Source organism: Denticeps clupeoides, chromosome 10 (genome assembly GCF_900700375.1).
Source record: "Denticeps clupeoides chromosome 10, fDenClu1.1, whole genome shotgun sequence".
NCBI lineage: Eukaryota > Metazoa > Chordata > Actinopteri > Clupeiformes > Denticipitidae > Denticeps > Denticeps clupeoides.
This window is the reverse complement of record NC_041716.1, coordinates 17,887,014-17,898,722: the sequence shown is the minus strand read 5'-3', so window position 1 is coordinate 17,898,722 and position 11,709 is coordinate 17,887,014. Positions and strand designations below refer to the sequence as shown.

Below are 11,709 nucleotides of genomic sequence, written 5' to 3'. Positions count from 1 at the left end.
TAGATTTAATTGGATTTCCTTCGCTTATTTCGCCGTGGTAAAAGCCTGACTCAGTAGCGATGGCAACACCATCTTGAGGGCATTGGCAAACAAATTTTATTTAACTTTTAATCAATGTAGTTTGCATCCTTTTGGAAGTAGAAAAGAGCTTTAAAATCATTTTATGTATTGATATGTGTTTAAAACGTGATGTGCATCATTCTGGAAGAAATCGGTGTTTCGACAAAAAAAATCGCCCCAAACAACAAATCACCGTGGGCTTTAAAAATAAAAACAGCTTTGTTCATTATTAGAATGGTCTGCCATGCTGGTATCTGGAAAACTACTTGAATTCATTTTCTGTTCAAACTTCACGGATTTTTCCTATTGGAAAAAATGGGAATTTCGAAATGATCCCAAACGTTTGAACACCGACAAATGCACTTCTCTCCACGCTGAAACTGAATGGTGATGTGCAGAGAACCACGGCATGTTGTGACTTTAAAAGGCTGTGCTCTAAAAAAAAAAAAAAAAAAAAAGTATGGGACAAACTAAGACGTGTCTGTCATTATCAGACTCCATCTGGTCCCCCAGCGTCACTTCCTGCCGATTGGTCCTGCTCGGCCCGAGTGCTGACGGGCCCTTGCTCAGTCCATCTGCGACTGGAGTCATCAAGCCGGCACCTGCATCCCCGTTCTGCTGCTGCGGCCAAGCGGGTAGAAGAGCCGCTCGTTTCGTCCTTTTCGCGCTCGGCTGAGAAACGTCACTCCCCACACGCACATCCACGTTTAAAATGGCCTCCTTACACCAGAACAAGGCTGGTGCTCTGATGTGGTTTTAATCAGGTGACAGATGCTACTTGTGCGATGTGTGATGCTGCATGTGCACGTGTGTGTGAACACATTCCTTCTCCCTTTGAACGTTTTATAAGAGACACGAAAAAAAAAAAAAAAACCCTATAAAATGAAATATATAAATAAACTCTTGCCTCATGCCAGGCAATGCACCCCCAGGCTCTCTGGGCTCTCGTCTTTCTCATCGTCATCTCACTCTCTCCGATGGACTGCAGTCCTCTAGAAGGTCACGTGACCTGACATGATCCAGCTTGTGGCACTCTAACCCCTCGGCGTCACCTAGTCCCTGCAGCTACCCCACGCTGCACACACATGCACACGCCCACAAACTGAAGAAGCATCCAATAAAACAGCAGAGGAGGCGGCTGAGACTTAGAAGGCGTTTAGTTGATCAGAACACAGCGATGTGATGGTAGGATATGCTACATGGCTGGTTTTTTTTTTATATATATATTTTTTATGTCTTCTGGACCGGACAGAAGGACCGGGTGACGTGAGTTTGGAGATTTTGTCCAGCGTTATACGATAAGAACCCCCGCAACGTAACGAATGCGATACCAGCAAACATAAATCACACTATTCACCCGCGTCAGACACTGATCGGCCGTGTCCAGAAGACACAGAATGGCACCAAAAGGTACTGGGCCTGACACGCTGCCGCCTGTCTGGGAGTACAGCATGCCCGCCGGAGCGGGCGGAGCTTGGCGGGCATTTCAGGTGCCAGGCAGGCTGGGTTGAAGGCTGTTGATGGGCGTTTTTGAAGGCACCTATGATTTTAGTGGTTCGGCTCCTGGACTTGGCAAGCTGGCGGAAGGTGAGATGAAGGCCCATGACGTCTCACTCTCTCCTTCTGATGCTGTACAGGGAAGAGAGAAAATCAATTTTAAACAATAGTTACCAATTTTAAATCATTCATTAAACCTCATTAAAAAAAAAAACACAGGACGTGGAGTAAAGACAGACTACGTACTGCAGGACAACATGAGTGGGGACAGGAAAGTGGTTCGGGAAAGACAAAGCGCACGAGCATGAACGTTCAAGCACACACAGGTGGACAGCGAGCACAGACAGACGTCCGCGTCCCTCCCAGTGAACGGGCCAATAGGAGACGAGAGTGGGAGCAGCCACGCGCTCGCACGCTTAATGCTCCCCAAGAAATGTGCAGTGTCCCAGATTCCAGAGCCGCAGCACGGAGACGGGTTTGTGTGCAGGTCGGGAAGCCTCCCTTTAAAGGCCTACAGCAGTATTACTGCGGTAAATATATTTCCCGGGCAACTGCAATTTATGGTGCAGTAAAAAAAAAAAAGAGAAATAACGGGAATAAAACACATATCTGCCCTGGAGTGAAGAGATGGAATAGTAAATCATGAATAAATACAAATACATATTCCAAACGATTCTATAGCCGTGTCTCAACTGGATGAGAATAGAAATAGACCGACAGAATTCTATGACCTGCATATAGTGTGATGCATAACAGCGGTCATTTCACAGTCCTGCTGATTGGCTAAATCTAATATCACTATACTGTGACAATGGGACAGTGAGACAGTGTCCTTAATAAGATTTATTGAACCTTTCTGGTTGAGCCAAATGCACCATAGACAAAATATTTCAAAAGGGGCGGTACCCTGTGAACCAGAAGACCACAAAGTCACAGGTTCCACCCCCCCTTACTACTACTGTCCCTGAGGACTTGACCCTGAGTGTCTCTGGAGGGACCGTCCCTGTAACTACTGATTGTAAGTCGCTCTGGATAATGGCGTCTGATATTTATGGTGTAAATGTGAAGTTATAAATATTAGAAGTAATTGTTGTGTATATATACAGTGCGGGGCGAACGTTTTACAAATCACACAAATACTGCTGTTCACAACGTTTGCTGCTCCCGTTTTTATGATGGCCATTTGCACGGACCGATCAGATGAGTTGGAAAGTCCCTCTTTGCCATGAATGAGCTGGCAGCAGGCAGGAGTGAGGGCATCTGCATACACACAGTGAGGCGAAGGCTATCGAGGACAGACTGATATTCTGTAAACGGTACAGGGATAGGACTGCTGAGGACTGGGGTAGAGACATTTTCCCTTTCCAATTGTCTGGGGCATCTGGACAAATGATTGTCCGGAGAAGAAAAGGTGAGCGCCACCATCAGTCCTGTCTCGTACCAACAGCATCCTGAGACCATTCATGTGTGGGGCTGCTACTCGTCCAAGGGAGTGGGCTTACAATTAGTCACTAAATTAGTCACAAAATCCCAAAATTAGTCAGGATTTGGCCCAGAAGTTGATTGACAGCATGCCAATTGCAGAGGTCTTTAAAAAAGGGCCAACACTGCATATACTGACTCTTTCCATAAACTTGGCTACAATTATAAAAATTAATAAAACAAAACCCCTGAATCAGCAAACTTTGTGAAAACCAGTATTTGTTCATTATTAAAAGATTTTGCTCCGGATTGACTGACTAAGACGTCTTCTGAAGAAATCCTGTTTTCCAAAGAATAAAAAAAGCTTTATTCTATTTTACTTTATTCTTACTGTGGTCATGGGAAGTATATGGGAGAATAAGTAAGGCCTTGGTCAGACCGAGCAGGAAACATCTCCCCTGACGTCCATCTCTCCTGCGGTTAAAGAAGACACAAAGCGGCGGCGGCGGCCGTGTGATTTATTGCCGCTCTTTCACTAGGAGGAAGGAGAAAGGACACGTCCATTTGTCACCAGGTGTCACCTGTGCCACGCGAGACACAAGGTGGCAGCACCGGCCAATGTCGCTTGAAGGTGAGTGGCGGTAGCGTAGTGCCACCGTCTCTGTTGAAGCGGTTAAAGGAAGTGAGGGGCTCCGTTTCCTCCCTGCTCACCAGTGGCTGTGATGTCACCCATTCCAGAAAAAGCGTCCCGCGCGCTACAGCATGCAGCCGATTGGGCGAATGGGACGAGCGTGGACGGAGCGTGTCGCTAAGGAAGAAACACCCACCTCTCGGCGGTCCGTGTGAACAGAGCGCCCCCTTGTGGTGCAGCCGGAGTGGTCCACGGCCATTCACGTCCACGGCCTCCCAGCAGAAGAAATGTGGCGTGGGGTCAGTGTCCACTGAGCAGGACGTGACAGTTTCATCACTTATACAAGATATGCTACTTTTAATAAATATACGTATTTATTTTTGCTTCTGTCCGATCATGAACAAAACGGGTCTTATTTCAGCTGTCTTGCTTCCAGGAAACCATCTGGAGCGTTACTGTGGAAACAGACAGGGGATGCCATGGCAACACTAGCTGGCGTAGCCGTGGAGACCGCGGTCGCCATGGAGACTGTATCATCCCAGGCGTGATTTGGAGGCGTCCAGCGTCCGGGTTTCTAGAAACTCTACACGTATTTGTTGTTGTTGTTGTTGTTGTTGTTGTTGTGTTGTGTTGTTAACACTAGCCTGACAATGTGTGCAAAACTCGAATGGCTTTTACCCGACCAGCTGCGCGCTACACGTCGGTGAAGACCTTGGTGACGCCCACGCAGTTGTGGCCGCTCGGCTGCTTGGCGCCCTCCTCGATCACCATGTACTCCGACTTGCCGAGGGAGGGGCTGCTGCGGCCGCTGGGCGGCTCGGCGCCGGCGGCCAGCGGCTGGCAGCTGCCCACGTGCAGGTACTGCGCCTGCTCCTCGCCCTCCGTCTCGCGGTGGTAGAAGTAGTTGAAGTTGGACACGATGACGGGGACGGGCAGGGCGATGGTCAGCACGCCCGCGATGGCGCACAGCGAGCCCACGATCTTGCCGCCGATGGTGACCGGGTGCATGTCCCCGTAGCCCACGGTGGTCATGGTGACCACGGCCCACCAGAAGGCGTCCGGGATGCTGCTGAAGCTGGAGTCGGGGTCGTCGGCCTCGGCGAAGTACACGGCGCTGGAGAAGAGGATGACCCCGATGAAGAGGAAGAAGATGAGGAGCCCCAGCTCGCGCATGCTGGCCTTCAGCGTCTGTCCCAGGATCTGGAGACCCTTGGAGTGGCGCGAGAGCTTGAAGATGCGGAACACCCTGACCAGCCGGATGACGCGCAGGATGGCCAGGGACATGGCCTGCTGCCCGTTGCCCTGCCGCTCGGCCAGCTCCGTGCCCAGCGTGATGAAGTAGGGGATGATGGCCACGATGTCGATGATGTTCATGATGTTCTTGGAGAAGGTGGCCTTGCTGGGGCACGCGAAGAAGCGCACCAGCAGCTCGAAGGAGAACCAGATGATGCACAGGGTCTCCACCACGAAGAAGGGGTCCGAGAACGGGCTGACGAAGTAGGGCCCGGTGCCGTTGACCATGGGCGCCACGGTGGAGGGGTCGCGGTCGTCCCGGAACTCGGGCAGCGTTTCCAGGCAGAAGATGACGATGGAGATGAGGATGACCAGCACGGACACGATGGCGATGCCCCGCGCCGGGCCCGAGCTCTCCGGGTACTCGAACAGCAGCCACACCTGCCGCTGGAACTCGTGGTCGGGCAGCGGCCGCTCCTCCTCCCTGATGAAGCCCTCGTCCTCGCGGAACTTCTCCATGGCCTCCTCGCCCAGCTCGTAGAAGCGGATCTCCTCGGAGAAGATGTCGATGGGCACGTTGACGGGCCTGCGGATGCGCCCGCCCGACTGGTAGTAGTAGAGGATGGCGTCGAAGCTGGGCCGGTTCCGGTCGAAGAAGTACTCGTTGCGCAGGGGGTCGAAGTAGCGCATGCGCTTCTTGGGGTCGCCGAGCAGCGTCTCGGGGAACTGGGACAGGGTCTTCAGCTGCGTCTCGAAGCGCAGCCCGGAGATGTTGACGACCACCCGCTCGCAGCACTCGTGGTCGGGCTGGTAGCGCTCCGGCGCCGCCGCCTCCTCCAGCACGTTGTCGCACGCCGCCACCGTCATGACGTCGGCCGCCTCGCTCTCCGCGTAGCCGCGGTTGACCAGCGTGCCGCCGCGCCGGCCGCTCGACGACGGTGGGGGGGAGTGCAGGAGGCTCAGGTGGTCCTCCATGCAGGGGGTCGGGGCGGCGGGACCCTCGCGCTCCCTTCCCGGTCCCCGCTTCCCGCCCACGGCGCGCGCGCCGCCGTTTATAAACGCGCGCCCGTTCCCGCCCACGGCGCGCGAGGCCGCGGCTCGGCCAATCGGAGAGCAGATGTCAGAAAAGCTGCTTTACACGTTTTATTATTGCTTCATAATAAAGTACTTTTTTATTATTATTGTTGTGGTTGTTTTTTTCCAAATCGAATCCTGTAAAAAGTAGCCTCCCCTTTAATCTGAGCTGATTCATTTTTGATTTTGCGTTGACTTTCCTTTCTTTTTAAGTGTGTGTGTGTGTGTGTGTGTGTTTTCTTAACCCCTCCCGTCGCAAAAGCTTTAATGTGCTCGCGCGCGCGCACGCAGAATTTGAATTGGGCCAAAATCCTCGGAGGTGACAAGGAGGTGACATTTCCACTCCGTGACAAAGTAGACATATCTGGAGCACAGGTTGTTCTTCAGACCTGATCGCTCTGCCCTTGGTGTCGCGCTGCTGTGTGGGAACTGTCCTCGGTGCTGAATCCGGAGTGTTCGTCCGTTCTTCTGTTCTGATCAACATCACCTGAGAGCCATTTACACCTTTTTTTTTTTTTTTGGTCCAGTCATTTACAACGTCTACTAATCATGGGACGCTGTCTGTGGATCTTATCACGGTGAGGTCAGTGATGAGATGAAGGCAGATCGTGTGGATGTCTGACATTTTGTCAGAGCATGCTTCTCTACATCTACAAAGTCCAGGCTTACTGTTCATCGGAGAAACATTCAGTCAGGGATCCGTCAGGGCAGGGAAAAAAGGACAGAATCGCTGGAAAATATGACAGGACACAAGGATATATTTAGACACATGACAACAGATGAACACAATTAGGAAATTAGGAAAACACAGAGAACACGAAACTATACCTATACATATACCTTCCTTTTTCTACAAGAGTCCTGATCTTTGAAGTTCTTTGGTATCTCATCAGCTTCATCCAGGCACCTTGCACAGAAGAATGATTGTCCAGCATCCTTCACAAATAGCTGGCAAAAGGTGCAGCTTTAATTGCAGCGAAGGTTGATGTGACCGTTCTTTATATGTGGGTTGTTGAAATGTCCAGAGATCTGCGAGAGAATCTTTTAACACGTCCTTCAGCAGTCGGGGAGAGGAACAAGGTCCTTCAAACGGACGCATCACCTGTCATCTGCAGCATGACCATTCCGGACGCATTTTTGGGCACTGTAGCAGACATTCACATTTTGCTATAATACATTTATTATGGGGCAGTGGTGGCCTAGCAGTTATGGAAATGGACGCGTAATCAGAAGGTTGCCGGTTTGAAGGGCACCTTTCATGGCTGCCCACTGCTCGCTAAAGGTGATGGTTGAATACAGAGGACACATTTCGTTGTGTCACTGTGTGCTGTGCTGCAGTGTTTCACAATGACAATCACGTCACTTTGATTATAAATCTCTCATGCTCTACACGCCACTTTAAGTGTGCCATACAGGACCATGTTTGACTTCTGGTGTGTCCAGGACTGCACTGCTATTGGCGACCCGGGAGGGTGCACGATCTACCACGAGGCGTTGGACTCGTAACCGTGACAGCAAAGCCAGCTGGGAATCCCTTTATTCAGCGCATCGGCGTGGTGGATTATTTGTGCAATCTTGTGACAACAAAAGAAACTTTTTTTAACTAACCCTGTGTCCATCGTCTCTTTCCGCACCTTGGGTGTGACAAAGCTATTTAGACTTTTTAAGACACCAGGGAAATTATTGGGTTGCAGCAACATAACACAAGAAAAGACTAAAGTAATGTAGAAAAAAATACATAAATGACAAAAAAAATTATAGAAAGACATATCAGTCTGTAGCTCAATGGACTAAAACACTTACTGATTTCACTAATAGAAAGACGTTGTGTCACATCTTCTGGCATACTGTGGCATAATGCTGATTGGTCATTTGCATTGTTTGAGGGTGTCATGATCCGGTCCGATGCTGATCCTGTGTTAATGTTTCCTGATTGTGTTCACCTGTGTATAACTGTATAAAGCTGCCCTGTCTGTGTCTGTTCGCCGTCGGGTTATTGTTACTGGATGCCTCCCGTCCACCATGTATTAAACCCCTGTTTCGTGACATCGTGCGTATGCATCCTTCTTCCTCGTCATGTCAAGCCATCATTTCAGATCTACCGCCTCGCCATGTCAAACCGGTTTCATTGTGATTTTTGTTTTATTTGTTTTCATTTGGTCTTATTTTTACATGTCCTGAAATTGAATCAAAATCCATTTGTAAAGTGGAACAAGCTAAATGTGGTTATGGGGAAGTAAGTTTCCTGATGACATTAGGTAAATTTGATCAATTTTATTTGGAGAGCTGTTATTGAAACATATTTTATATGCCTACGTGTAATCAGAAGCTAATTTTCCTAAATAAATAATACTGGATGTATGTGTATGGAAATTGGTATTATGGTTAAATGTTATTTAAATAATGGAAGTCAAATTTATTGTAATTAAATTATTATTATTATAATTATTATTATTATTATTAAGGTTGTTGACATTATATCACAATAAACATGTGTAGCTAATTTAATTAAGTTGTTGTTGTTGTTATTAATTCTCATTAATAAGGCTTATTCTGGGTTTAACATCAACCCTATTTGTGCTTTCTGTGCCCCTGTTGTGAGTGTGTATCTGAGAGAAATGTGTGTGTGTGTGTGTGTGTGTGTGTGAAGACATCCATCAGTCAGTATCTGGCAGCTGTAATGCCGTAGAATGACATCATCCTCCATTTCTGTCCTGGATACTTAATCAGTTTCCTGCTTTGGGCGGCAATTCGAATCCAGACCTACTCCCCTTTCTCTGTGCTCTCACTGACTTTTTTATCTTTCCGTGAGACTGCGGTCTGTCCTTGTGAAAGTTCGGAGGACTCGCTGTCCTTGTGGCCCTCACCGCCCTCGCTCACCAAATCTCCGGATGAAGGAGGGGAGGAAACGCTGAACTCTCAACTCCTATTTGTTTTTAATAGGGCTAATTGTGCAGGAAGGACTTGGACACTGTTTGTGCTCATCTGCTGTCCTCCTGATTTGATTTGCATGCCTTGCAAACTGGATTACATCAGAAACGTCATTTATTGTGCGGCTGAATTCATCATCTTCTAAAATACATTCGCTTTGCTAGCGAGTCTGCAAGGTTCTGTGTAAACACACAAAAACACAAGAATGTAATACAACACAAGTTAAGATGGACTATATGCTACGTTTAGTCACACAGTGAAAGTTAATAAGACAAATTAGCACATGGGATGTTGGACATATTTTAACATTACATACTTTATTCAACATGTTATATTATAATATACGGTAAGTGTAGTGTAAGTGTAACGTTTTGCACGATAAATGCTGTCACACGTCTTTCCCAAATTCCTCTTCCTATCCAGGCCATGTGATTAAAAAAATAGAAACCCGTCCTACTGGGAGAAGTGCTGAGGGACAGCCACGGGGTCTAATGTGGTTTCTACTTGCATGACTATATTTAGTCTGGTCCAAAGTCCCTTATTAACCTCCAAAATTAGGTTACTTCACACAGTGCACAAAGATTTTTTGTTCTTTCTTTTCAAATTTCACCTCTGTTCTAACCTAAGCTAAAATAAATAGAAATGTAAAAATAAAATACAAAAGCTATTTTGTTCTGTATCAAAACACAATTACCAAAGCAATACTGTACGGTAACGAGGAGAGTCTGTATAGCGAGGGAGTTCATTAATGAACACACCCTCCCCTGTAAAGATGCATCGGGTCATTTTTGGCCCTGGGTGATTGAAAACAGAATTTGGAGCGCGGCGCTGAGCAGCAGCTCTCACTCCTCCTCACTTGGGGTGTAGTGGCAGGGTGTCCCACAGAGCACGACCCCCTCTCTCCTGCCTCTGTTAAATGCCAGGGATGATGTCGGCTCTGAAGCTTCGACTGCTTGAGGGGGGGATGAGATCTCTGTAGCAGCCTATTGTTTCTAAATTCATGCAGTTATGGCAATTTGGAGATCAGATGGAATCGGCCTGTTTTATTTTATCTTTAATTTGGGCACATTTTTTCAGATCCGATAAATGGGGGCAGTGGTGGCCCTAGCGGATCAGGAAGCGGCCCCGCAATCAGAAGGTTGCCGGTTCCAATCCTGAGCCACAAAGTGTTGCTGAGCAAAGCACTGTCCCATTTACTTTTACAGCATTTACCAGACGCCCTTATCCAGAGCGACTTACAATCAGTAGTTACAGGGACAGTCCCCCTGGAGCAACTCAGGGTTAAGTGTCTTGCTCAGGGACACAGTGTTAGTAAGTGGGGTTTAAACTTGGATCTTCTGGTTCATAGGCGAGTGAACCAGAGCCTTTCCTTGTCTGGTGAGAGCTGATCATCATATAAAGAAGGTAGATTTGGACATGAAATGGCTTCCATAGAAATAGATAAAGAACATCATAATTGTACATAAATGACAAAGTGTGTATTATGATTGATTGAATTATTTGTATTCACGGATACAAATTGTATACGGTGTCTGAGCACATCAATGTCTTCATTTATGAAATGGGAGCTAAAGAGCAATTATTATAAATTAATTAAATGGAAGACAGGGTGGGGCTTCTGTCATGTTTGCCGTCTGGAGATGAAACCGGAACAGTAATATTTGTTTGCCCTCGAGCAAGGACAAGATGAATCATTGATGTACAAGCGGGGGAGACCTTCCATCTTCCCCTGGTGTGCCTCAGGAAGCCCTTCCATCTGCAGGTGTTATCACCCCACTCTCATCCTCACCCCTCTCTCTTCCTTTCTGCCTTGCTCGTTCAAAAACCAGACCTTTCTGTTGCAGCCCGTTGTTTTCTGCCACACCGCCATGGCAACACAGACGATTTTAATCAATTCTTTTGCGAAGCAGAGAGTGGACGGGAACGTCTCCTGTTTCCCGCAGCGAGCCACTCGGCCCCTTTTTTTTAGCTCATTTGAATGAACATGTCAAACGATCAAGTTCATCAGCAGCTGCTGGCATGAGAGAGAACAGACATGGCAACCGCTTTCATCAAGCTGCGCAAGGAAAAGAGACCAGCAGCAGTTTATATTGGTCTGACACGCCTTCTGTCTTTTCCAGTTCTGATCCGTCTAAGGACATGAAGGCATGACTTCACCTTAACAAACATGTACACAGTTTTAGTCAGTAGTAAAACTAATTAAAGGTTTTTCACCTTCACAACAGTAATTACAGTAATTAGTCCTGATGAAATCAGGATATTGCACAACAACTGGTCATTATATTGGTAAATCAATATTTAATCAATGTTTGATAGTGGTTTTTCTTTTCAAAATATCTTGCAGCTTTAATAACTGGTTTGTATTGGTGCCCGTATAATAAAAAAATTGTCGTCACTCTATCGGCAACAAAAAATGACTTAAATTTACTGGAACAGGAAGCCTTTTTAATAAATTATAAAGAAAATACGATACTTTCACTTTCTCCCACAATTTAAAGTAACATTTCAGGAGGTAGTAGTAGGTGGTAGTAGCCAAGTGGGTAAGACACTCGCCTGTGCACCAAAAGACCCGGGTTCAAATCCCACTTACTACCATTGTGTCCCTGAGCAAGACACTTAACCTTAAGTTGCTCCAGGGGGACTGTCCCTGTAACTACTGATTGTAAGTCGCTCTGGATAAGGGCGTCTGGTAAATGCCGTAAATGTAAATGTAAATGTAAATGTAAAGGACAGACTGGAAAGTGGCACAAACCACAGATGATTGCAAATCCAACACCATCTGAAATAAAAAATATAATCAACAATAGAAGTAATCCATTACCTTTTATATTGATGTTAATATGCATTGATCATCCAAAGTT

The 11,709-nt window shown here is 47.2% G+C and overlaps 1 protein-coding gene across 1 annotated transcript; it reads right to left on the bottom strand.

Annotated features, from left to right (window-relative positions):
- Positions 1-1,199: 1,199 nt before the first annotated feature.
- On the bottom strand, positions 1,200-5,860 carry LOC114798513 (potassium voltage-gated channel subfamily A member 3). Its single transcript, XM_028994286.1, has 2 exons — positions 3,807-5,860; positions 1,200-1,689 (listed from the first exon to the last, which is right to left on the bottom strand). Exon 1 carries the CDS (start codon positions 5,816-5,818, stop codon positions 4,304-4,306), a length of 1,515 nt encoding a protein of 504 aa, XP_028850119.1. The 5' UTR covers positions 5,819-5,860; the 3' UTR covers positions 1,200-1,689; positions 3,807-4,303.
- Between the last annotated feature and the right edge of the window lie 5,849 nt (positions 5,861-11,709).

Excerpts from the sequence above, each read along its gene's own strand:
- LOC114798513 (XM_028994286.1), bottom strand. The coding sequence starts at position 5,818 with ATGGAGGACCACCTGAGCCTCCTGCACTCCCCCCCACCGTCGTCGAGC.